The sequence below is a fragment of the Coregonus lavaretus genome (genome assembly GCF_964263955.1).
Source record: "Coregonus lavaretus genome assembly, chromosome: 34".
Lineage (NCBI taxonomy): Eukaryota > Metazoa > Chordata > Actinopteri > Salmoniformes > Salmonidae > Coregonus > Coregonus lavaretus.
The window spans coordinates 10120047-10147975 of NC_140021.1; the positions used below are offsets into that span (position 1 = coordinate 10120047).

Sequence of the window (27929 nt, forward strand, 5' to 3'; positions counted from 1 at the left end):
GTAGTGCATTATAAAAGGGATCCTATGTGTAGATGACGGGTCAACAGACCTAAAAGGTCACAGGTCATCCATGGTAGGTAGAGGGCGCGTCCCGTCCAAGATGTCTCTAGTAACTGGCCTCTCTCTCCGGTTCTGACCCGCCCCTAACCGCTTCAGCGTGTCCGATGTGCCAGGTCGCAGCCAGGGCTCCGTTGCAACAGTCTCCACAGACACACGCCTGTCCGGGTGGTATGGGGTGGACCGCAGCGAGAGGTGGTCCCCTTCATCGGCTGACAGCCCTCCTGGAGACCAGAGAGACTTGTCATTCACACAGACAGACACCTGATAGCCCAATCCTAACATGAGATACTTAGATTTGCATTTATCATGCAATTTATTTTATAGAGCAATCTACCAACGGCCTCTATTAAGTTGCAGCCGTGAATGATTTGCAGTTTTTGGTGCGTTAAGGCTGAGGACAACCTTGTCCTCTCTACCTCTATTCAGTTATATATAGAGCACAGGAGGCTGCTAAGGGGAGGACGCTCATAATAATGGCTGGAATGGAGTGAATGGAATGGTATCAAACACATGGAAACTGTGTTTGATGTGTTCGATACCATTGCATTCATTCCGTTCCAGCCATTACTATGAGCCCGTCCTCCCCAATTAAGGTGCAACCGGCTGCCTGTGATCTATAGCCATGCCATCATAGAATGCTCTGCCACTAAAGGTTAATGTATGACAGCGCCTCTCCTCTTTCTAAAGATCTAATTTAATTGTACTATATGTAACAATATGAATATGTATATATGACTAGTGTGTAAATAGTATTTTTGTTGTTTCTTGTCATCTTTCCAATATATAACTATTATTTAATTTTTTATTTAGAATTGAATGTCCTTGTTTATAACTGTTCTGTACTTTGTCATGTATTTGTATGTGGACCCCAGGAAGAGTAGCTGCTGCATGTGCAGTAGCTAATGGAGATCCTAATAAACTAAACTAATAAAGTGGTGATGTCACAGAGGTCAAAGGTCACTCCCTGTCTCTCTCACCTGATCTCCAGTCGTGGTCGTTGAGGTCATCCAGTCTGCGGATACGTCTCTGGTTGCGGTCCTTGACCCCCTCAATGTTCAGGCTGGTCACAGAGAATAGAGACTGGGCGTCCAGTTTACCCTCGTCATCCCTCTGACCCCCGGGAGTCACCATGTCCTGGACCACAACATGGAAACATCACATCTCTCAGTACAGCAGAACGGGTTAATAAAGACCACAGAGAGAATATGCACTTGTCCATGACACAAACTGTTCATATCCCTCTTGTTAGCGGAGAGAACACTTTGCAGTTTTAAAGCTAATGTGATATCTGAGTGACTCAACAAAATCGATGGGATAAAAAATGTTAGCTAACATGGGCTAGTTGATCAACTGGACATTTCTGAATTACGTAGCTCTCTAAGGTCTGCAATGACTGACATGACAAGAGGAAAACTGCTGCTGCACTACCCAACTTCAGCAAGTTCCTTCCCACCAGAGAATGTTTGTTCATTTCCCCTTATCTTCTAATTCTAAGGCCTAGAAAATAAGGACGGTTGTGTATTATCTTGACTAGAATCTTCAGAATCCTTTCCCCAAGGCCTTTCTCAAATGGAGGACATTAATGGACTGGTTAAAGAGCTGTTGAAGTGGCACTGTAATTATGCGATGTGGACTCTTCTGAAGCAACAGGCCCTTGACTCCTCTGGAATAGACTCTTACATCCTCAAAGTCTCTTCTCCTCGCGGGCCTCCTGCTCTCCCTCTCCTGGGCTGAGGGCTGTCTGGACCTCAGGTTAACCTGGGCTTGCCCTGGGGATGGGGACCCTGCATCACCATTGGGGTAATCTGAGGACACGGCACAGTAACACATTTACAAACAAACAAGGTTGGATGACTGAATTGCTATTATTCCAAGTCCCTTTAAAAGTGAACATGCTACAGCAGTGGTAAAAACATGAAGTGAGGGCAATATTGGGAGAGTTAACACTGTATAGCAGCTGCAGCACATTCCCTGCTACCCCCACCCTGCAGCTGGCACAGGCTCTCTGCCCTCTCTCAGGATTGGCACTAGCTGTGTGGCCCCATTGGCTTGGCATGTGCCGTGTTGGCACTGGCAGCTACCCAGATCGTGCCCAATGCCCCTCCCCTCAATTGGCTGCAGTGTAGTGTGTGTGTGTGTGTGTTCATCCCATATCCACCTCAGTGTAATACTGTACCCCAATGTATCACTATTCATTCCTTTCCAGTAGGCACATCCTCAGGAGAATATTTGTTCGGTCACCGACAACACCAGGCCACACCTCCTCTACAGAAACAGGCCGTTTGACCAGCAGGCTCACCAATAAAAGCACTCTCTGACTCCAATAAAGAGACTCTCTGGTGGTCTCGGCCTGGCTTCTCCCTCTGACAAGATAGACACAGAATAACAGCCAGTCAGACACCTATAAAAACCTCAAGTTGGACCAAGTCAGACAGATGAGTTTCCCCAGCCAGGAGAGGCCAGAGGAAACTGGATCATATGTAACAAGAGTGAACTCACAGGATGATGATGAGGCTGTCGCTCCACAGACGGCTCAAAGTAGTCTGTCAGGATGGGAGAGACACAATAAGAACAGTGTGTGTGTGTGTGTGTGTGTGTGTGTGTGTGTGAGAGAGAGACTGACCTGACTCTCCTCCTCTCCTCATGATCCTGATCCTGCGTTGTTGCTCCCTGAGCAGAGCCTGCTGCTGGATGTCCAGACTGTGTTCATCACTGGGGGTGTCGGGGTACACGTGACGCACCTCCTCACGAGATGCGCTGTCTATAACAAACATGGGCATACACAAACACACACACCTTAGTCACTGCCTTCAGGATTACCACATCCTCACCACGACAGATGTCAGGCAGTGCAGCGGTGGTCATGTGTACTGATGCAGCACTAATGGTGGATTCAGATTAGCCTATCACAGTGGATTTCCTCCCACACCAGCCAATCAGATGGACTCTCTCTGGCCAGTGCCCACTATGATGAGAAGCTCTGTATTACAGTAGTAGCTCAGCTGTGGCCAAGATTAAACTGATAGTCGACACTGACCTTATATGGGGGGGCGGGGGGACATCTAGACCTAATTCTAGTGGAAAACATCCTTTATTGTCAACCCCTCCCCTCCTCCATCCATCTACACTGAGTGTGCAAAACATGAGGAACTTTAGGACGTCTTTTCATGACATAGACTGACCAGGTGAATCCAGGTGAAAGCTATGATCCCTTATTGATGTCACTTGTTCAATAAATTCACTTCAAATCAGTGTAGATGAAGGGGAGGAGACAGGTTAAAGAAGGATTTTTAAGCCTCGAGACAATTGAGACATGGATTGTGTATGTATGTGTGCCATTCAGAGGGTGAATGGGCAAGACAAAAAAGATTGAAATGCCTTTGAACAGGGTATGGTAGTAGGTGCCAGGCACACCGGTTTGAGAGTGTCAAGAACTGCAACGCTGCTAGGTTTTTCACACTCAACAGTTTCCCATGTGTATCAAGAATGGTCCACCACCCAAAGCACTTACATTTTAGTCATTTAGCAAACGCGCTTATCCAGAGCGACTTACAGTTACAACTTGGCACAACTGTGCAAAGCATTGGAGTCAACATGGGCCAGCATGCTCCAACGAATCAAGGCTGTTCTTAGGGTAAAAGCGGGTGCAACTCAATATTAGGAAGGTGTTCCTAATGTTTTGTACACTCAGTGTATACTCTGAGGCAGTGCCATGGTGACTCAGCTACTCTGCAGTCTAGACACTGAGCAGTGAGCTGCAGATGGACTATGAGGAACATAATTGTTGTGTAAAGACATGACAAGCATACTTGAGCATGACTGTACCCCAATTTCCCATGCCTTATCCCATTCTCTGCAAAGGGAGAGGAAGACATAGGCCGGCTCTGAGGTAGGCCTCTGGTGAGCTATAGTACTGGAGGCAAGAGACTTTCTGCTCACACACAACAGCAATGTGTTTCCACTCACTGGAGTATACACACACACTGGCGGACTTACCATTAGGCAGAGGAGGCAATTGCATCAGGCCTCACATGAAGGGGCCTCGTGAGCTGGGCATATTTTATATTTTTATACAAATAAGGAGAAATCCACCATGCTCCACTTGAGGCATAATAAATAAATAAATCATAAAAACAAATCCCCACCCAAATCGGTCTGTTTAAGCTGCATCTAAATCCACCGCATTCGCCAATATCGACCTTCCACATCTGTGGTGGAAGGTTGGCGAGCTACAGTGGCGTTTGTCAGACCAGGAGACATCCTGAAAACATCTGTAGCGAACATGAACACAATGGTGTTCTCCGCTTTGCTCTCCGTCCCCCACAAGTGCCACGGGACTCGTCTGAAGGGACCAGGCTGAAAAATGAATAGGGCATTTCCATGTAAAAGGTATACGGGTAATTCCACGGTAAAAACAATTAACATTTTCCGGAGATTTCTTATATCTCTCAGATATAGGACAGACACTGAAAACACACTGTTACATCAAATCATTTTTATACCTACAGGGGTCCTAAAATTCCAAATCAAATAGCTAAATGATCCTTGGTATGACCATCTTAAAACATTTCTATATGTCAGCTTAGTAGAAACCCAGCCCCTGGCCCTTAGACTTCACGGGGGATACAATACACATTTCTTTAGTAAAAAGACACAGGATACAGTAAGTGCTGCTGATAATTCTACCATTGTCGTCAAGGCAAAGGACATGTATGTGTAGCCCATGTATCTGATGCTGTCTGGCTAAAAATATTATGGCATGTCATACTATTTTTGGCCAGACAGCATCAGATACATGGGCTACACAGTAAGACAGCTTGGCGCTGTTTCGCTCGCTCGGATGCTTTCTCTGGTAAGATAGTTTCAGCCACTTACGAATTGGAGCAAAACTGGTAGATGCACAGTTTGGATGCTGGAATTATTTTGGATGAACATACAAAGGTAACTTACATTTTGAATTGATTTGTTTGACAGTCAGATGAAAACATCATGACTGGTTGTGTTCATGGCACATTAAAAGGTAATACATTTGTACAGTTAAATTACGTCTTTACTACAAATCCCATAAAACAAATATGGGGGGGTGGGCTCAGACTGGCCTCTGCCTGCGGCCTCCAAATCTGCCCCTGTATACATAACACACAGGCATACAATGTTGTCATCGCCCTGTAATGTACAGGCACACCCAACTGACCCATCGCCAAGCCTGCCCCAGAATGTTGGCCAACCAATCGCAGCGGACAAACTCATGTTTGAAACACATGAAAGCCATTGAGGGCATTACAAAAAAACTGAGAATGGTAATCCAAAAACAAATGGTTTAAATGGCTAAATAATGTAACAGTGGTACTTGCTACTGTGATTCCTGAAATGCAGAGACTGTTGGAGTATTTTTAGAATCCGAAATTATACTTTTGTTATATTGTTTGCTAGCTCAGCTGGTTAGCTAACTAGTTCTCAGTCTTATTGACCACCCAACATTGCTAACGCTAGCTAGGTAGCTAGCAAGTTAATATAACTTGTTTTTTCGAAATGTAAGCTAGCTAGCTAAGTTAGCCATGTTATGAATACAACCCTCACCTGCTGTCGACATCAGGATACGATTTGAGAGAGCACTAGTTAGCTCCAAAAGTGGTTAGTAACTTTGGCATCAGCCTTCCAGTGGCTACCCACACTACAATATTCATTTTACCAGGTTCCCGTGAAGCGATTGTACTCAGTCCACCACAACATACCCGAAAACCTCCTGATTAGCAAGGGGTAGTCTGTGTTTAATTTAATTGTGTATTAAAAACAGTTTGAGATCATTGTGGGGGGGATTTCACCAGTGGTTAGATGGGGGAATGGGGAAAGGTTGTCCGAGGTTGCAACAGTAACCGAGTGGGACAGAGCTTAGCGAAGAGTCAGTTGTTGTTGTACATAGATAGAAAAAAGGAAACGTAGGAGCCCAAGCCCTAACACGCACATTTGTGAATGTTTGCGAGTCTTAAGTGTTCTCTGGACCCCCAAATAAACTCAGCACTGGGAATCCATTCAAAGCCCATTTCCTTTGTTTCAGCCCTGTGTTCTATTCCCTCTGTGTTTATGCTTCCAAACTGTCCGTTACTGATGGATGGCTTTTATGATGAGTCACCCCATGACCTCATGAGAGTAATGCCATAGCGTGATGGAAAGGAGACGGAGCACCGAGGGCTTGATGAGGGCTGCACATCCGGCCAAGCTAAGCAGAATAGTTGAGCCATGATGCCAGAGTAGTTCATTATGGTGTGTGTTTCATTTAGCTCCATCAACAGCGTCATAGCAGAAGGATTCCTCTGACCATAAACAACAGGATTCCACAATGACAGTCACCTTGGCAACTAGAGAACACAGAATCCCTCAATAAATGTTTTAAAAGATCTGTTAATTTACAGAGCAGATGGGCAGCAGCAGGAATGGACTAAGCCTTGGTAATGGATCATAGAGTTATTCATATAGAAACATTGGGTATAGGCTTATAAATGCATGGGATGTACAGTGTATTTACTTTTTCCACATTGTTACGTTGCAGCCATATTCTAAAATGGATTCAAATTGGGTTTTTTCCCCCCTCATCAATCTACACGATAACCCATAATGACAAAGCAAAAACAGGTTAAGATATTTTTTGCAAATTTATAAAAAATTTACAACTGAAAAAAATCACATTTACATAAGTATTCAGACCATTTACTCAGTACTTTGTTGAAGAACCTTTGGCAGTGATTACATCCTTGAGTTTTCTTGGGTATGACGCTACAAGCTTGACACACCTGTATTTAGGGAGTTTTTCCCATTCTTCTCTGCAGATCCTCTCAAGCTCTGTCAGGTTGGATGGGGAGCGTCGCTGCACAGCTATTTCCAGGTCTTTTCAGAGATGTTCGATCGGGTTCAAGTCCGGGCTCTGGCTGGACCACTCAAGGACATTCAGAGACTAGTCCCGAAGCCACTTTGAGTTGCTTAGGGTCGTTGTCCTCTGAAGGTTTTCATCAAGGATCTCTCTGTACTTTGCTCCATTAATCTTTCCCTCGATCCTGAATAGTCTCCCAGTCCCTGCCGCTGAAAAACATCCCCACAGCATGATGCTGCCACCACCATGCTTCACCGTAGGGATGGTGCCAGGTTTCCTCCAGATGTGACGCTTGGCATTCAGGCCAAATAGTTCAATCTTGGTTTCAGACCAGAGAATCTTGTTTCTCATGGTCTGAGAGTCCTTTAGGTGCCTTTTGGCAAACTCCAAGCGGGCTGTCATGTGCCTTTTACTGAGGAGTGGCTTCCGTCTGGCCACTCCACAATAAAGGTCTGATTGGTGGAGTGCTGCAGAGATGGTTGTCCTTCTGGAGGGTTCTCCCATCTCCACAGAGGAACTCTGGAGCTCTGTCAGAGTGACCATCAGGTTCTTGGTCACCTCCCTGACCAAGGCCCTTCTCCCCCAATTGCTCAGTTTGGCCGGACGGCCAGCTCTTGGAAGGGTCTTGGTGGTTCCAAACTTCTTCCATTTAAGAATGATGGAGGCCACTGTGTTCTTGGGGACCTTCAATGCTGCAGAATGTTTTGGTACCCTTCCCCAGATCTGTGCCTGGACACAATCCTATCTCGGAGCTCTACAGACAATTCCTTTGAACTCATGGCTTGGTTTTTGCTCTGACATGCACTGTCATCCGTGGGACCTTATATAGACAGGTGTGTGCCTTTCCAAATCATGTCCAATCAATTGAATTTACCACAGGTGGACTCCAATCAAGTTGTAGGAACATCTTAAGGATAATCAATGTAAACAGGATGCACCTGAGCTCAATTTCGAGTCTCATAGTAAAGGGTTTGAATACTTATGTAAATAAGGTATTTCTGTTTTTTATTTGTAATACATTTGCAAACATTTAAAAAAACCTGTTTTCGCTTTGTCATTATGGGGTATTGTGTGTAGATTGATGAGAATAACAAAACAATTTAATCAATTTTAGAATAAAGCTGTAACGTAACAAAATGTGGAAAAAGTGAAGGGGTCTGAATATTTTCCGAAGGCACTGTATGCTGTCAATTCACCTCTATATTTGATCTGGGGGAGGGCATCAATAAGAGAATGAGAAGTGAGAGGGAGAAGATGCATGTCCAGTTATAGTATAAAGAGTGTATCATTGACTTACCTCTGTATTTGAGCTGGTTGAACTCCCTGATGTTCTGCATGTTGACATGGGCAGCTGCAGCAGCCGTTCCAGAGTTGGGTCTTCTGGATGACCCCTGGGCTCTGATGCGTGCCATCTCCAACACGTCCCCATGGGGGCGCCCTCTGTGCCTGGGCACAACACAACCAAGTATGGAACATCAACACGCCACAGTCGCCACTATAAAATATGCATGTTTTGTTTACAACCATACACCGACGAGAGTACAGCTTACAGAACAAACAAGTATCTGGTAAGTCCTGGTTTTTAATTTAAAACATGGATTACAGTGTATTGTTCCAGGGATGAGAGTCAGAATAAAGCTTTAGCACCTGGGCCTGTGGATGTTCGACACTTTCAAGTGCTTCTATCAAACCCGAAGCAGGCATGATGGGGTATTCAGCATAGGCTGCTTATACGACCTGAGGAAAGCCTTCTAACTGGCAGAGGCTCAAAGATGTATTCTCCAGTGCTTTTAAGGTGCACTAGTGTTTGCATACACGCAGCACTTTGAAGAGCCATGCGTGACCAGAGCAAAGTTATGTTATTGAAGCCAAGGGTATTCACCATTCATGAAACGTTTGTTCCTCCTGAACATAGCCTGGGCAATAAGGGCAAGACTGTTCAAGGTAAATGGTTTAGGTTTGTCAACGTTGTCACCTACTGTGGCCCTGGTGTTACTGTAAGGGGTGTGTCTGTCCTGGTGTAAACAGGTGTGTCTGTCCTGCCTACCTGGTGTAAAGGGGTGTGTCTGTCCTGCCTACCTGGTGTAAACGGGTGTGTCTGTCCTGCCTACCTGGTGTAAAGGGGTGTGTCTGTCCTGCCTACCTGGTGTAAAGGGGTGTGTCTGTCCTGCCTACCTGGTGTAAAGGGGTGTGTCTGTCCTGCCTACCTGGTGTAAAGGGGTGTGTCTGTCCTGCCTACCTGGTGTAAAGGGGTGTGTCTGTCCTGCCTACCTGGTGTAAAGGGGTGTGTCTGTCCTGCCTACCTGGTGTAAAGGGGTGTGTCTGTCCTGCCTACCTGGTGTAAAGGGGTGTGTCTGTCCTGCCTACCTGGTGTAAAGGGGTGTGTCTGTCCTGCCTACCTGGTGTAAAGGGGTGTGTCTGTCCTGCCTACCTGGTGTAAAGGGGTGTGTCTGTCCTGCCTACCTGGTGTAAAGGGGTGTGTCTGTCCTGCCTACCTGGTGTAAAGGGGTGTGTCTGTCCTGCCTACCTGGTGTAAAGGGGTGTGTCTGTCCTGCCTACCTGGTGTAAAGGGGTGTGTCTGTCCTGCCTACCTGGTGTAAAGGGGTGTGTCTGTCTCCTCTCTGTTACTCTGCAGCAGCTGCCCCTCCAGCCGTCTCTGTTCGCTCTGCAGCTGCCTCCGCAGCGTGGACAACTCACTGATCACACCCTGCTGCTGATCCTCTGGCAGGGAGATGGACAGGTAGAGACAGACAGACCGTGGAGAGAGGGAAAGAAACATAGTTGAGAGAAGGGTTTTATGTGATGAGAGAAGATATCAGTAAAGTCAGGTCTTTTCTCCAGTATTTCTTTGAGTGGTCTATCTCAGGGTTTCCCAAACTCGGTCCTGGGGCCCCCCTGGGTGCACGTTTTGGTTTTTGCCTTAGCACTACACAGCTGATTCAAATAACCAACTCATCATCAAGCTTTGGTTATTTTAATCAGCTGTGTTGTGCTAGGGCAAAAACCAAAACGTGCACCCAGGGGGGGCCCCAGGACCAAGTTTGGAAAACCCTGCTCTATCTAACCTGTGGCTCGGAGCTGGTTTCTCCTGGCAGGTACAGGTGGAGAGTGTGGTGCAGACATAGAACGTTCCTGGGGACACAAGGAACAATGAGAGTAAGTGTATGTGTGTGTGTGTGTGTGTGTGTGTGTGTGTGTCTCTACAGGGGTTAGGGTTAAGGTTACGGCTAGGGTTAGGGTTGAGCCGGGGTGTGGACATGAAGCAAGGGTTAGGGTTGAGCCGGGGTGTGGACATGAAGCCTCTGCCCAGACTTTGCTGAAGCATGCCAGATCGTACAAAGCCTGGATCGGTATTTTACATATCAGCTAACAACATCGTATCAAATCAAATCTTATTTGTCACATGCGCCGAATACAACAGGTGTAGACCTTACCGTGAAATGCTTACTTACAAGCCCTTAACCAACAATGCAGTTTGAAGAAAATAGAGTTAAGAAAATATTTACTAAATAAACTAAAGCAAAAAATAAAAAAATAAAACACAATAAATTAACAATAATGAGGCTATATACAGGGGGTACCGAGTCAATGTGCGGGGGTACAGGTGGCACATCTAGCCACTGGGATTTTTGCCCATTCTTCAAGGTAAAACTGCTCCAGCTCCTTCAAGTTGGATGGGTTTAAGTCATACCACAGATTCTCAATTGGATTGAGGTCTGGGCTTTGACTAGGCCATTCCAAGACATTTAAATGTTACCCCTTAAACCACTCGAGTGTTGCTTTAGCAGTATGCTTAGGGTCATTGTCCTGCTGGAAGGTGAACCTCCGTCCCAGTCTCAAATCTCTGGAAGACTGAAACAGGTTTCCCTCAAGAATTTCCCTGTATTATTGCCATCCATCATTCCTTCAATTCTGACCAGTTTCCCACTCCCTGCCGATAAAAATCATGTGTTCTCTGGGTGATGAGAGGTGTTGGTTTGCGCCAGACATAGCGTTTTCCTTGATGGCCAAAAAGCTCAATTTTAGTCTCATCTGACCAGAGTACCTTCTTTGATATGTTTGGGGAGTCTTCCACATGCCTTTTGGCGAACACCAAATGCGTTTGCTTATTTTTTTCTTTAAGCAATGGCTTTTTTCTGGCCACTCTTCCGTAAAGCCCAGCTCTGTGGAGTGTACGGCTTAAAGTGGTCCTATGGACAGATACTCCAATCTCCGCTGTGGAGCTTTGCAGCTCCTTCAGGGTTATCTTTGGTCTCTTTGTTGCCTGATTAATGCCCTCCTTGCCTGGTCCGTGAGTTTTGGTGGGCGGCCCTCTCTTGGCAGGTTTGCTGTGGTGCCATATTCTTTCAATTTTTTAATAATGGATTTAATGGTGCTCCGTGGGATGTTCAAAGTTTCGGATATTTTTTTATAACCCAACCCTGATCTGTACTTCTCCACAACTTTGTCCCTGACCTGTTTGGAGAGCTCCTCCAGAGTTATTTTTTTCATTTCACTTCACCAAATAAAAAATCCAAATAAAAATCCAAATAAAAATCAATTTAAATTACAGGTTGTAATGCAACAAAATAGGAAAAATGACAAGGGGGATGAATACTTTTGCAAGGCACTGTACATGAAGCTAGGGTTAGGGTGACCAAGTGACTTACGGACAGGGCCCTAGAAGAGAGCTGGCTGACAGCAGAGGGAGGTCTGGGAGTGAGGTGCTGCTTCCCCAGTCTCTTCTGCAGGGCTGGGATAGGTGGTGACGGATCCCTCTGGCTCTGCATAAAGGACAAAGCACAACTCCCATTCAGACGGCTCAATACAACATCAAGTGTTTTTTTGTGGTATTTTACCCCTCTTTTTCTCCCCAATTTCGTGGTATCCAATTGGTAGTTAGTCTTTGTCCCATCGCTGCAACCCCCGTACGGACACGGGAAAGGCGAAGGTCGAGAGTCGTGTGTCCTCCGAAACACAACCCAACCGAGCAGCACTGCTTCTTGACACAGTGCCCGCTTAACCCGGAAGCCAGCCGCACCAATGTGTCGGAGGAAACACAGAGTCAGCGTGCACTGCGACCGAGTAAGCGTGCACTGCGCCCGGCCCGCCACAGGGGTCGCTAGTGCGCGATGGGACAAGGACATCCCTGCCGGCCAAACCCTCCCCTACCCTGGACGACGCTGGGCCAATTGTGCACCGCCCCATGGGTCTCCCGGTCGCGGCCGGCAGCGACAGAGCCTGGACTCGAACCAGGATCTCTAGTGGCACAGCTAGCACTGCGATGCAGTGCCTTAGACCACTGTGCCACTCAGGAGGCCCCCAGTATCCAGTATCTTGTGAACATGTTACACACCTCTGCCTTCCGCGCCTGTCTTTCCCTCTCAACCTGCTGTCTCAGGGTCTCGCTCTGACGCTCTTCCTCCTCCCTGCTCTTCCTGTCCGCCTCCTTACGGCGCTCCTCAGCCTGGCGGATCAGCTCTTCATTCTTGGCACTTTGCTAAAGCAGGGGAAAAGACAGGGCCCAGTTTCAATACTTGGACAATGCATCCTTCAACCAATGTGTGTTCATGTATCTAATATAAAATGATAACCTCCTCCTCACCTCGATCTCCTTCCGTTTCTTCCCCTGCTGCTCCTCCTCAAACTCCTGCTGGATAAGAACCCTCTGCTCTGCTAGCCTCTTCTCCTCCCTCTCCTCCTCCATCCTTTCACGGTCCCTCTCCTTCGCCTCCTTCCTCCTCTTCTCCTCGATCTGTCCGTCACAAAACAAACAAAACTGTTCATCACTCTGACCGTGGTTTGTGAGCACAGCCTGGACGGGCTCTTTTGAACAACAGACATCTATCAAGAACCTTTCTGTGGGTCTTGTTTGATCCATAGTATCCACAGATCAATAGCATGGTTCCGTTATTACTCCAGAGGAGCCCGTGGAGGTGGGTGTTCTCCCTGGGTGTAGGCTGAGGGCTGTAGGGCCAGGTACCTGCTGCTTCAGGTAGTCTTTGTATGTGTCCTGCTCCTGGAGCTGCTTTGGAGTAGGCTGATCACTGAACACGTTGCTTCGGGCAAACTGAGACGTCTGGGCAAAGGAGAAACCTGCAGGGACGGATGGAGAGGGGTGACTCATCAATTCACACACAAAAGACTAGGAAAGTGAAAACTCTGACATTTACAGAGTGCCTGTGAGAGTTGGGCTACCTGATATTCCCCTGGGGGTAGGTCCCCCTCCTCCTCCAATCCTGCCTACAGAGCCCTGTGGCCATCTCCTGTCCCTGGACTCTGGGTTCACATATGCCTCCTTGTTGGTCCTGTGCATTCTGTTCAGATCACCTGGAGGCATGGTTATCAGCTACAGAGACACTTTTAATGTAGTGGTGACACAGCTTCAGCTAAAGTGCCTCCTCGCACAAGGGCCAATGCAATGATAACAGAGATGTTGACAGAGCAATAACCCGGAGGCTTAGACTAAATCAAGTGACTGAAAACTAAGGTTTCATAGACAAATTCAGAGAAGTTATCATTTTGGTTTTACAGTCAATATATATATATATATATATGAATAAACCTAAATCTAACAGTGAAGACAGAACAACTAATGAGGACTAATGACTATGATGTATAAAATCAAAGGTGACATACTGATGAGGTTTCCCCTGTCGTCTTTGAGAGGGGCCCCTCCTCCCCCCTTCCCCCAGGGGTCATATGCCTTCATCTCCGCCTCCATCTTGGCATCATAGCGATCCCTCTCCTCCCGCTCCTGTCTTTTTCGCTCCTCTCTTTCCTGGATCTGTGGCCAGAGTTGGAAAGATGCCATCAAGTACTGGTCATTACATTTCATTTAAAAAATGTCAGTTAATTTGAGAGATATAAGAACATTCTCTATTCCAAAGCTCTTGTAACTTAAGTTTAGAAATCTCTTCTAACAGAAAGTTAAGGATACCTCTCTATTTTACATCTCAAAGCAATAGAGGGTTGAATAGTGATATTCCTGCTGTACTCCCTTTACCTTGGAAAAGTGCTGACTCCACTCTCGCCTGATCTCTTCCTGTCAAAATATTGCAGTCTGTCACTAATCTGAATTATTGGTTTCCTGTTCCTCTGGCATCAGCAGAGGGAAACACAACAGTCTGACGCTGATAGCTAGCAGAGTTAGCATCTCACTGAGCCGCCCTCCACCTTCACTCTCACAGGGTCGTGTTCAGTAGCGCACAACACAGCAAAACATTTATCTTTTCCCAAATATGCAGTTATTGGTGCACATAATAATGCTGTGATGACTAAGAAACTGGATCAATATTTAATGGTTTATCCTTCACTAAAACTGGGCTTAGTCAATCTTGGCCAGTCGTGAGTCCACAGAGATGGCCAGCAGATATGACCAGCAGAGAAGAGAAGAGAAGAGGTGAAGTGAAGGAGATAGAGAGAGGGAGTCAGTAAGGTGAGGTAAGGATGAGAGGACAGATTTTTCTCTCAGTCTTTTATCACACTAATGAGAGTACGGCTAACCCACCCCTCCATAACACTTACCCCACCTCCATACCACAGCTGGGGAGAAAATGAAGCCCAGGTGTGAGTGATTTATGGTGTATGAAAGGTGTGGTTGGCTGGAGACCCCCGGAGTATTTCACACATACACGTCTCATTGTATCATAATGTCCTGTGATATTGTTTATGTCAATGGGGTTTTCCTTGTTTAAACAAAGTTTAAATACATTTTCAATGTGTAGCCTACCTGTTGTCTCAGTGCTTCCTGGTAGTTCAACACACTCTCCTTGGACTGCTTGGGCCTCTCTCCTATAGCTCCGACACCCAGCCCAGCTCCAGGGGGGGCCACATCATGCCGATTGGCTCCTCTGGAGAAAGACATTTAAACATTATGGGTAACCCTATCAACAAAATATCCCTAGTTGTCAGAGACATTTGCCTACACACAGCTCTCAATGCTTGCTTAGGGTGCCCTCTTCTGGTTCTTTAAATAACTCAAAACTGAAGTTACATTTACATTTTTACATTTTAGTCATTTAGCAGACGCTCTTATCCAGAGCGACTTACAGGAGCAATTAGGGTTAAGTGCCTTGCTTAAGGGCACGTCGACATATTTTTCACCTAGTCAGCTTGGGGATTAGAACCAGCGACCTTTCGGTTACTGGCACAACGCTCTTACCCACTAAGCTACCTGCCGCCCCCAGGTTGAGTTACTTAGCAATGAGCTGTATGAAAACACATTGGTGTGTGTGTGAGTGGGTGACTTGTGTGCAGGTCTCTAGACAAAGTGGAAAGTTATGGAAGTCCTGTACTAAGGACACCCACCGGGCCCCTTGATGTCCAGGTGGAGGCATCATTCCTGGAGGCAGATTTGGGAAGACCATGGGCTGCCCTCCACTTCCCCAAGGTCCATCTAATGGGAAAGATGGGAAAACACAATATCAGTTGGATATCAATCAAACACACACCAAAAGTCTCCAAAACATTGTTAGACCTTTACTGCATTAACGACGGAAGCTACAACGGGTGTTCTCAAGTTATGTTAGTAGATTGCCATGTTTTGGCACAGAGCTGTAGCACTCACTTTTGCACCCGGCACACACACACACACAGCCCTGGATCAGAAGAGGCTGGTGAGGGGAGGATGGCTCATAATTAATGGAATGGAGTGGTACCAAACACATGGAAACCATGTGTTTGAGACCATTCCATTCATTCCGTTCCATTCATTCCGTTCCAGCCTTACTATGAGCCCGTCCTCCGCATTTAAAGTACTACCAGCCACCACTGCCCTGGATGGATACTTTCCCATTTCATAAAGTATAGTGAGTATTGGCTATTGAACAATAGGAGGCATTTATCCAGAAGTGGAGCATATTAGATCCAGTTGCTCACATACATCTGGACTGGGAGTCTGTGGAACTCATTTCCAATAAGCTGTCTGTCCATGAGCAGTATAAATCATGAGCGGGTCATATGAGCGTTATGGGAAACCGTGCCAAGCCCTGTTGGCCCTTGATCTGGTGATATAGTGGCTTCATAATAAAATGGTAATGACCCTCCATGGAGAGCTCCAGGGGGTTTATTTAAGGCTTGGTGGATGAGTCACCGCTGACAATGGAGTCACCAGATATTCCCAAGAGAATTAAATAACAGTGAATCACAATTGTCTGCAATAAATCTGTCTCATTTTAAGGATAGACAGACCCTAAACCTCTGAGTGCACAATATTACAAAATAAGAAGAGAGAAAAGGATTATGGTCACATCCTGTCACAAGGCCTCTTTCCTAAAACACTTAGTACAGTATATTTGGGCCAGCTGTTAACTGAGATACTAACAGTAGGGCACATTTGGGTCCAGAGGATTTCTTGTTCCATAGTAGTAATAGGCCTCATCATATGGAGTCCTGTAGGCATCAGTTAGAGTGGGCGGCAATGGAGGAGGTAAGCTAGCAATTCTGGAAAAAGCGGCAAACACACAATCGCACACAATTTTAGTATACACATTCAAAAAATACAACAACTGACCAAGTAAAGATTGACTTTTGTTACCCCTTCTTGTTTCACTGTACCTTGGGGCGATTATCTCTCCCAGGGTACTAGAGAGGCTCCTGTGGAAGTCTTCATTGAGAGGGGCGACCCCAGGCACCCCCATGCCTGCCCCTGCTCCCACTCCAGCCCCCATCCCTAACCGCGGCCCCCCTGCCCCTGTTAGTTGGCCCAGGACGTTAGTGTAGTCCATTGGAGGGGAGGGGAAGGCAACACGGGGCCTCCCAGGGGGACCTCTCTCCTCTGTGCCCGCCTCGGGCCTCTCCTGGCGGGGCCTGGGACTAGAGTTGGTCCCCAGGGCATCCAGGCCTACTCCGGGTCTATAGGGGACGTCACGTCTCCGGCCCTCATATTCGCGGTTCACCGCCCCAAACTGCTTAATGCGGTCAGGCTGGGAGTAAAGGTGGAAAGAGACCCTGTGACTCATGGTGGTCAGAAATGATGGAACACATCAGGGTGAAAGTTTCTAGTCATTGTCTATGGTAAAGTACAAAGTAATTCAGATATGATGCCAAGTCTTTTATGAAAACGTAAAAACCCAAGTAAAAACAGTCACACTTGTCACTGGTAATTAGTGAACAAACAAACATCTTGGTATGACATATTTGTTTGTTCCTCCAAAGCTTGAAATACATGATTTACATTCTGGCACTGCTACAAATGTTAAGAGTACACATCCTTACAATATTGTTACCACCACAGCATATTTGTTTAGCCATGACCTTACATTCTCTTTCATATGATTAACCCTACTCTCAAATGTCATACAGTATGCATTTCAAGGACAGGCTGTATGCAATACATCCTCGAAAAATATGCTTTTATTCATTTAACTATCTAAAACTTTCCTGCGCAACCCTTTTACCTGTTTCTCTGGATCATTAGCCCCAGTGGCAGCAACCCTCAGCTCAAGATCCTTCTCCCTAAAAAAATATATATTAAAAAAGCACAGTGTATAACCCAACATAGGTCCTATCTGACAACTAACTTGGCCCATATTGGTGTGAAAGATACCATGAAATCTCCCAGTGTTAAACTCACTTCTTTTTGTTCCTCTGCCCCTCAGCCATCTGTTCCAGTAGCTCCTGTCTGTAGCGGTCCTTCCTCCTCTGTGTGGCCACATCCCCCTCTGTTGCCCCTGACAAAAATCACAACACACAACAAATAGCCTTACAACTTAACAAGCATGTGTTTGAGCAGGGATGGGCAAACTTCTTTGCTCGAGGGCCACATCGGGATTTCAAAATTCAACGGAGGGCCGCACAGACTTCTTTTTGACCGATTTGTTTGTCAAAATCAATGTGGGTCAGAAAAAAGGCAGTTATTTGAAAATATATAGGTCCATTATAATTGATACGTTTTAGATGTTCAAGTTTGGCCTGGAGTATTTTTTTTTACCCATAATAATCATGTTCACCCCCCCAAAAAAATTTTTTTTTTCACGTTTCAGTTAGTTCATGTCTAGGACAGGATTAACTTTAATGTCCCAGAGGAGGAAATTATCTTAGACACAGCTGTATACAAAATAGAAATTGTACATTACACGTTACCCATCATTCACATTGCGCATTTCTCATATAGCCACATACATAATACACATCTAATGTTATTAGTTACAGCTACCGGTATATAGATATAGCCTAACTGTATCTAAAGATCAGACCTGAACACACACACATGCTAAACATGCATTAAATGAGAGTGGCTCCTACCGATCATGAGTCCCGTGAAAAACTCGGCCTTGTCCTTGTGTGCTGCAGACCTGGATCTCTCGGTGGTCTTCATGGACGCTGGCATCACAGCACTGGAGAACAGTTACACCGTTACATAGACAGACAGTAGCTAGGTAAACGTCTGCAGTTCAGTTCACCCAATCAATGAACCACCTCATAAAACACACGGCCTAACCAATCAATACTCCTTGCAGCCCCACCCAAGTCAACCCGCACCTCACATCACACACTACCACAACAGATCCCAGTGTCTGACTGCAATCTTCTCTTTCCCCAGTGACCCAGACACTAAGAGTAAAGACCCATCACATCACCAGTCAGATCAATGCAGCTCCACTGATGGAATTGAAGTGAGTGTCTGCCTGGGGCTAAAACCTCAATAGCAGTGAGAGGGAATGCTTTCTTCCACAGCTTATTGATAGTGGTTATATTTAGAAGCACAGAAATGGTATGAAAATCAAATCCAACGGAAGAACAAAATATTTTATGCAATAAATGCAATAAAGAAACAAGCTGGGGAGTCGGGACTAAATATAAATCTTGTGCATTACAGTTCTGCTTCCTTTGTAGTCTTCCTCCGCAATCAATACAGGAACAGATCGATAGAGAGGTTTTATACACGTGGTGGCCAACTCAGCTAAAGTGATTACCTTAGTGGCCATTTAATACATTTTCCCTCAATTTTAGTTAAGGAAAAAGGCCCTGACTAATCTAATGAGTTTAATTCCAGTGGGTCACTCAGTACTTGGGTTTTGGTGTCACCGACTGGGTCTTTCTGATCCGGTCTCTGAAGTCCTCTTCATGGACAACAGGGGGCTCCACCTCCCTCCTCTCCCGCAGAACTCTGCCATAGGAGAAAAAAAATACTATTTTAAAAAAAGGTCCACTGCAGCTGTTTTTATCTCACCATCAAATAATTTCAGAATAAAAATTAAGTACCTTACTGTGATTTTTTTTTCAATTAAAAAATGGTCAAAAAGAAAGAAAAATAGCTTTTTGGCAAAGAGCAATTGCTCAAGGAAGAATTTTGCTAAGACTGTCTGGGAGTGGTCTGAGTGTGGAGGGGAAAACTGAAAACTAGCTGTTATTGGCAGAGAGGTTTGGAACCCTCTTTCCTATCGGTCTATTAATTAATTTACAGCCTGGTGATGTTATTAGGCAGGCCAAAACTCCATCCCACCAAAACAGGCTGACATTTCAGGTGGTCTTTTCAAACAGCTCTTACAATAAAAGGCCATTCTCATAATTGTCACAATTTCACAATATTATTCCAACCCCATAGTGTGGGAATATATATAAAACACAGGAATATTCCATTTTTGACTGCACTGGGCCTTTAAACAGGAAGATTACAATGATCCTTATATATTTACACAGAGTGTACAAAACATTAAGAACACTTTCCTTGAGATGCCCCCAATGCTTCCTTCCCACAGTTGTGTCAAGTTGTCTGGATCTCCTTTGGGTGGTAGACCATTTTTTAAACACACGGGAAACGGTTGAGTGTGAAAAACCCAGCAGCATTACAGTTCTGGACACAAACCGGTGCTCCTGGCACCTACTACCATACACCGTTCAAAGGCACTTAAATATTTTTTCTTGCCCATTCACCCTCAAATGGCACACATACACAATCCATGTTTCAATTGTCTCAAGGCTTAACATTTTTATTTTTTTACCTTGTCTCCTCCCCTTCATCTACACTGAATGAAGTGGATTTAACAAGTGACATCAATAAGGGATCATATCTTTCACCTGGATTCACCTGGTCAGTCTATGTCATGGAAAGAGCAGGTGTTCATAATGTTTTGTACACTCAGGGTATTTCTTTACAGCGGCAGGTGGTTTGCCGATAGAAAAAAAAACATACAGTGGGGAAAAAAAGTATTTAGTCAGCCACCAATTGTGCAAGTTCTCCCACTTAAAAAGATGAGAGAGGCCTGTATTTTTCATCATAGGTACACGTCAACTCTGACAGACAAAATGAGGAAAAAAAATCCAGAAAATCACACTGTAGGATTTTTTATGAATCTATTTGCAAATTATGGTGGAAAATAAGTATTTGGTCAATAACAAAAGTTTCTCAATACTTTGTTATACAGTAATCCCTCGTTTATCGCGGGGGTTACGTTCCGAAAATGACCCGCGATAAGTGAAATCCGCGAAATAGAAAACTTTTTTTTTTTACAATTAGCAACTATTACATGTATACAAATACAGTGACTCACGTGTAGGCCGTTTCACTGCTCTTCAGACTGGGCCGCTGCATCCTGACTGCGCTCTGCAGTGTTCTCTTCTTCTGAAGCCCGCGGTGCAGGTGTGTTTGTTCGGGAGAAGAACATAGTGATAGGCAGCTGTTGTCGCTCTTTTTTCTTCTTTGCAAAAAGATCCTTGTACACCGACATGCCACCATCGATTACGTTGGAGAACTGTAATGAACGGCTCATCAAAGGGTCCCATTCCTCAGCTACTCGCTTAAGTTCAGTGGCCATTCGCACCATGGTTGCTAAGCGACCAAGCGTTAGTCCTTCCTCCTCATTGACTGCTGCTGTCGTCCTTATGTTTTTTTCCTCCTTCTTTATGTAACGAACGGAAGATTCATTGATTCCGTAATGGCGAGCAACGGCTGCATAGCTTTTACCTTCCCTTAGCATGTCCAGAAGTTTAACTTTATCTGAGATAGGTAGCATCTTCCGCCGTTTGGGCCCATCCGCAGGTGCTTTTGTCGGTCCAGGCCGTTTCGTCGACATTATGGGTTTAGGAGATGTTCGAAATTACAAGATAATTTGGCCAACTTAATGTAAATTTGCCAAGCTGTTTTATGTACGTACACATAACTGCACGAGACGACAAAATGATAGCACAATTCGTAGCATGTTTTGATACAAGAAGCGGGAGTGAGTTTTTAGCGAATCAGAATGCAGAGCACAATGCACCAAAAAAAAAAAAATGCATTATGAAAATCCGCGAAATAGCGAATCCGCGATAAGTGAACCGCGAAGTGGCGAGGGATCACTGTATACCCTTTGTTGGCAATGACACAGGTCAAACGTTTTCTGTAAGTCTTCACAAGGTTTTCACACACTGTTGCTGGTATTTTGGCCCATTCCTCCATGCAGATCTCCTCTAGAGCAGTGATGTTTTGGGGCTGTCGCTGGGCAACACAGACTTTCAACTCCCTCCAAAGATTTTCTATGGGGTTGAGATCTGGAGACTGGCTAGGCCACTCCAGGACCTTGAAATGCTTCTTACGAAGCCACTCCTTCATTGCCCGGGCGGTGTGTTTGGGATCATTGTCATGCTGAAAGACTCAGCCACGTTTCATCTTCAATGCCCTTGCTGATGGACGGAGGTTTTCACTCAAAATCTCACGATACATGGCCCCATTATTCTTTCCTTTACACGGATCAGTCGTCCTGGTCCCTTTGCAGAAAAACAGCCCCAAAGCATGATGTTTCCACCCCCATGCTTCACAGTAGGTATGGTGCTCTTTGGATGCAACTCAGCATTCTTTGTCCTCCAAACACGACGAGTTGAGTTTTTACCAAAAAGTTCTATTTTGGTTTCATCTGACCATATGACATTCTCCCAATCCTCTTCTGGATCATCCAAATGCACTCTAGCAAACTTCAGACGGGCCTGGACATGTACTGGCTTAAGCACGGGGACACGTCTGGCACTGCAGGATTTGAGTCCCTGGCGGCGTAGTGTGTTACTGATGGTAGGCTTTGTTACTTTGGTCCCAGCTCTCTGCAGGTCATTCACTAGGTCCCCCCGTGTGGTTCTGGGATTTATGCTCACCGTTCTTGTGATCATTTTGACCCCACGGGGTGAGATCTTGCATGGAGCCCCAGATCGAGGGAGATTATCAGTGGTCTTGTATGTCTTCCATTTCCTAATAATTGCTCCCACAGTTGATTTCTTCAAACCAAGCTGCTTACCTATTGCAGATTCAGTCTTCCCAGCCTGGTGCAGGTCTACAATTTTGTTTCTGGTGTCCTTTGACAGCTCTTTGGTCTTGGCCATAGTGGAGTTTGGAGTGTGACTGTTTGAGGTTGTGGACAGGTGTCTTTTATACTGATAACAAGTTCAAACAGGTGCCATTAATACAGGTAACGAGTGGAGGACAGAGGAGCCTCTTAAAGAAGAAGTTACAGGTCTGTGAGAGCCAGATATCTTGCTTGTTTGTAGGTGACCAAATACTTATTTTCCACCATAATTTGCAAATAAATTCATAAAAAATCCTACAATGTGATTTTCTGGATTTTTTTTCTCAATTTGTCTGTCATAGTTGACGTGTACCTATGATGAAAATTACAGGCCTCTCTCATCTTTTTAAGTGGGAGAACTTGCACAATTGGTGGCTGACTAAATACTTTTTTTCCCCACTGTAGCTTGTAGATGGGGTAGTGCTGGATCTTATCAACTCTCCTGTGATGCACCTGTCAGGGCTGTGATAAACTATGTTCCTCTCTCTTCTCCCAGTATACTCTGGCTCTCGGCTCTGTCTGGGTCTCCCCCTCTCCAAGAACTCAAACTCCTCTTCTTCCTCCTCAGAGTTGTACTCATCCCTGCGCCTACTTCTCCTCCTGGGCCTCCTTCTCTCCCAGCGCTCCAGGGAGTCCTCTGGTCTGTGGAGCTCCCAGCGCCTCCGCCCTCGTGGGGCCTGACCCTCTGTCCCCCTGTCGGTTAGGGTTGCAGCGTCCCTCCTGGATGGGAGTCGCTCCCAAGGCTGGCCTCCATGGTTAAGTTGGGTGTTATGCTGGGCCTCTGGGATTCTTTCCCAAGGCAGGCCTCCACAGTTAACCTGGGTGTTATACTGGGCCTCTGGGATGGCTGGGGGAGAATAAAGTACAGCTGGACTCACAGTCTCCGGGGCCTGCACCTGTGAATCAGGAAAGAGATGTGTTAAATGATCAAAATGTGGCAACATGCTGTAGAATCTTAGTCAAATGTAGCCAATAAACAGGAGAATCAAACGTAAACTCATTAAAAACACATTGAATAAGTCGAGAGATATTTTCACAAAAAAGACCTACATCATATTCAAGGTGTGCAAATCTATTGTTACCTGAGAGGCATTTGAAGATGGACTCCTTATGTGCCCTGACCGTCCTTTAAGGAAGAGGTTGTATTCCTTCTGTCTTTCATCCCTTAATTTGTCCTGGAGGAAGAAAACACAAACTTGCCCATCCTCAAATCACAAGCCATTGAGTCACTTAAAAAAAATCTATTGAAGAGTATTCTTCTTAGCTTCATTTTTCCAGGTATACACAGTGTTAAGTTAGCTACAGCAAGCCAACATACACAAGTGTCAACTAAAGTAGTTGCTGTGGGACACCAAATCTTATCTTGCACAATCAACATTGGGAAACGAACGTAAACCACTAATATATCACTCCTTAAGTCATGCCAAGGTAAAAGTGCCTCTTGGAGCAATGACAGAGGGCTTGGTCGGTATGTTAGCCTGGCCATGGTGACCTAGCATTTTGTTTACGCCCACTACAGTATCTCCCACACACACACACACACGCGCACGCACACACAAGAGTAAATGGCTACCTTAGCAAATCTCCTCTCACCAATGGGTAAGGAGAGGCCTTGAGCCTGTGGGCCGGGCTCCCCAGCGTGTAGATCCTTTTTCTAGAGTTAGAGATTGGAAGGGTCAGTGTGACTCGGGGAATAACAAAAGAATGAGAAACTAAAACTTGACAACCGATTTCTGTTTAGGGGCAAGAATATGTATAAGATCTGTTTTAAGAGATGCTGTCCTGTAACAATGGTTCCAACCCAAACTCTGTTCTTCAAAGGAAATTCCATTTTAAAGGCTGCTTTCAATAACACCTCAGCTGATGTGATGTGGACAGTTCGAGAAAGGGATTCCCTACCTTTCTTCCCTCGCCAGTAAATTCCTGCACGTTTTTGGGAGAACTAAGACATTGCATTTAGAAACGTACAATTATCTGTATATATTCTACATACGCATCATGGTGCCTTAGTAAGGAACAGTATAATAGATTATGTTCTAAACCTTTCCAGAAATAAATCTCTCACTGTTGCCGCTTGCTACAGACCCCCCTCAGCCCGAGCTGTGCCCTGGACACCATATGTGAACTGATTGCCCCCAATCTATCCTCAGAGTTCATACTGCTTGGTGACCTAAACTGGGATATGCTTAACACCCCAGCCAACCTACAATCTAAACTAGATGCCCTCAATCTCACACAAATTATCAACGAACCTACCAGGTACAACCCTAAATCTGTAAACATGGGCACCCTCATAGATATCATCCTGACAAATGTACCCTCTAAATACACATCCGCTGTCTTTAACCAGGATCTCAGCGATCACTGCCTTATTGCCTGCGTCCGTAATGGGTCCACGGTCAAACGACCACCCCTCATCACTGTCAAACGCTCCCTAAAACCCTTCAGCGAGCAGGCCTTTCTAATTGACCTGGCCCGGGTATCCTGGATGGATATTGACCTCATTCCGTCACTAGAGGATGCCTGGTTGTTCTTTAAAAGTGCTTTCCTCTCAATCTTAAATAAGCATGCCCCATTCAAAAAATTCAGAACTAAGAACAGATATAGCCCCTGGTTCTCCTCAGACTTGACTGCCCTTGACCAGCACAAAAACATCCTGTGGCGTACTGCATTAGCATTGAACAGCCCCCGCGATATGCAACTTTTTAGGGAAGTCAGGAACCAATATACACAATCAGTTAGGAAAGCAAAGGCTAGCTTTTTCAAACAGAAATGTGCATCCTGTAGCACTAACTCCAAAAAGTTTTGGGACACTGTAAAGTCCATGGAAAATAAGAGCAGCTCCTCCCAACTGCCCACTGCACTGAGGCTAGGAAACACTGTCACCACCGATAAATCTACAATAATCGAGAATTTCAACAAGCATTTTTCTACGGCTGGCCATGCTTTCCACCTGGCTACCACTACCCCGGCCACCAGCTCTGCACCCTCCGCTGCAACTTGCCCATGCCCCTGGATTTTTGTTTTAGATTCCCTCTCTCACAGTTGAAGTGTACCTATGATAAAAATTACAGACCTCTACATGCTTTGTAAGTAGGAAAACCATGTATCGCAAGATCTAGGCCAACAACCTCCTTCCCTCAGTAAGAGCATTGAAGATGGGTCGTGGCTGGGTCTTCCAGCATGACAACGACCCGAAACACACAGCCAGGGCAACTAAGGAGTGGCTCCGTAAGAGCATCTCAAGGTCCTGGAGTGTCCTAGCCAGTCTCCAGACCTGAACCCAATAGAAAATCTTTGGCGGGAACTGAAAGTCCGTATTGCCCAGCGACAGCCCCATAACCTGAAGGATCTGGAGAAGGTCTGTATGGAGTAGTGGGCCAAAATCCCTCCTGCAGTGTGTGCAAACCTGGTCAAGACCTATAGGAAACGTATGATCTCTGTAATTGCAAACAAAGGTTTCTGTACCAAATATTAAGTTCTGCTTTTCTGATGTATCAAATACTTATGTCATGCAATAAAATGCAAATGAATTACTTAAAAATCATACAATGTGATTTTCTGGATTTTTGTTTTAGATTCCGTCTCTCACAGTTGAAGTGTACCTATGATAAAAAGTACAGACCTCTACATGCTATGTAAGTAGGAAAACCTGCAAAATCGGAGTGTATCAAATACTTGTTCTCCCCACTGTATATCCATACTGCCCTGCCTTTCGAAAGTATTTGAAAGCCAAGTTAACAAACAGATCACCGACCATTTCGAATCCCACCGTACCTTCTCCGCTATGCAATCCGGTTTCCGAGCTGGTCATGGGTACACCTCAGCCACGCTCAAGGTCCTAAACGATATTATAGATCGATAAAATACAGTACTGCGCAGCCGTCTTCATCGACCTGGCCAAGGCTTTCGACTCTGTCAACCACCGCATTCTTATTGGCAGACTAAATAGCCTTGGTTTCTCTAATGACTGCCTCGCCTGGTTCACCAACTACTTCTCAGATAGAGTTCAATGTGTCAAATCGGAGGGCCTGTTGTCTGGACCTCTGGCCGTCTCTATGGGGGTGCCACAGGGTTCAATTCTCGGGCCGACTCTATTCTCTGTGTATATCAATGATGTCGCTCTTGCTGCTGGTGACGCTCGGATCCACAGTGCCATCCGTTTTGTCACCAAAGCCCCATATACTACCCACCATTGTGACCTGTACGCTCTTGTTGGCTGGCCCTCACTACATATTCGTCGCCAAACCCACTGGCTCCAGGTCATCTATAAATCACTGCTAGGCAAATCCTTGTCTTATCTTAGCTCACTGGTCACCATAGCAACACCCACCCGTAGTCTGCGCTCCAGCAGGTATCTCTCACTGGTCATCCCCAAAGCCAACACCTCCTTTGGCCGCCATTCCTTCCAGTTCTCTGCTGCCAATGACTGGAACGAACTGCAAAAATCTCTGAAGCTGGAGACTCTTATCTCCCTCACTAACTTTAAGCGTCAGTTGTCAGAGCAGCTTACCGATCACTGCACCTGTACACAGCCATTCTGAAATTAGCCCACCCAACTACCTCATCCCCATATTGTTATTTATTTTGCTAATTTGCACCCGTATCTCTATTTGCACATCTATCATTCCAGTGTTAATACGAAATTGTAACTATTTTGCATTATGGCCTATTTATTGCCTTACCTCCATAACTTACTACATTCGCACACACTGTATATATATTTTCTGTTGTATTTTTGACTTTATGTTTTGTTTACCCCATATGTAACTCTGTTGTTTTTTATCGTACTGCTTTGCTTTATCTTGGCCAGGTCGCAGTTGTAAATGAGAACTTGTTCTCAACTGGCTTACCTGGTTAAATAAAGGTGAAATAAAAAAAGTATTATAATAATAACTACTGCAAACCTGAGCCACATATCTTCTGTAGTCCAAACGAAGCTCTTGCTGAAGTTTTTGCTTCTTCTGCTCATATTCTGCTCCCAACTGCAAACTTAATCCTGAACTCTCCTCTGGAAAAAAAAACAGACGTTAAACATTAGCTAGTGCTGCATATCACTACCAATTCCACAGACAGACAACAAACCACACCTTGCCCCATGACAATTCATGATGATGGTGGTGGTCATAGAAACATAGGCTGCACTGTACCTCTGCCAGGGTTTGGAAGTCTTCTCTGAGTTGATGCCCAGTCAAATGGAGCAGCGTTCTCCTTTACAGAGTTTACATTGTCTGCCTTTGTCTGTTGCAGTGGCAAAATAAAGATCACATTGGCCATTTACTTCAATCATTTATGTTATAAAATCATTGACAACATTTGAGGCAAGCATTTAACATGAAACTAACATTTGGCCAAACATTTGGAGTTTGCAGCCATTTCTCATTATTGCATTGGAACCATTACACACCTTGATTGTCATGTAAGGTGGATCCTCCTCTTCCAAACATGCCCTCTCTTTAGCCACTTTGGTTATCTGTTCCTCCAAAAAACTGTCTAGGTTATCCATTTCTACATAAAATACAAATACAGGCAGGCTGTCAATCAACAATATATTGTTCAAATATAAACCTTTGAACGAACAGTAAAAGCTGAACAGTTTGTTTGATGCTCGAAATGAGAAATTAAAAAAAGCTAGGCTCAGAGCATCTATCTTTCCGTTGTTAGGCAACCACGATACACAAAGCTAGCTGATTAACTTTAGTTACAGTCCTTGCGAATGTTAGAAACTTGTCCCAAAACGTAAAATAATTATAATGCAACACGTT

General features: G+C 45.2%; 1 protein-coding gene across 1 annotated transcript; it reads right to left on the bottom strand.

Moving 5' to 3' along the window:
• Window positions 1-64: 64 nt before the first annotated feature.
• On the bottom strand, window positions 65-27670 carry LOC311109266 (centrosome and spindle pole associated protein 1-like; the record flags this gene model as incomplete). Its single annotated transcript, XM_084152100.1, is given in 31 exon segments — window positions 65-93; window positions 96-281; window positions 1038-1194; window positions 1741-1865; window positions 2360-2423; window positions 2560-2603; window positions 2684-2821; window positions 8226-8374; window positions 9520-9649; window positions 9994-10060; window positions 11578-11691; window positions 12264-12407; window positions 12513-12662; window positions 12891-13003; window positions 13106-13237; window positions 13547-13694; window positions 13914-13952; window positions 14640-14760; window positions 15218-15305; window positions 16233-16351; window positions 16466-16833; window positions 17308-17365; window positions 17484-17580; window positions 18155-18246; window positions 18921-19019; window positions 22618-23060; window positions 23247-23339; window positions 23738-23818; window positions 27072-27175; window positions 27315-27405; window positions 27572-27670. Coding segments are annotated over 31 exon segments (3882 nt in total).
• Between the last annotated feature and the right edge of the window lie 259 nt (window positions 27671-27929).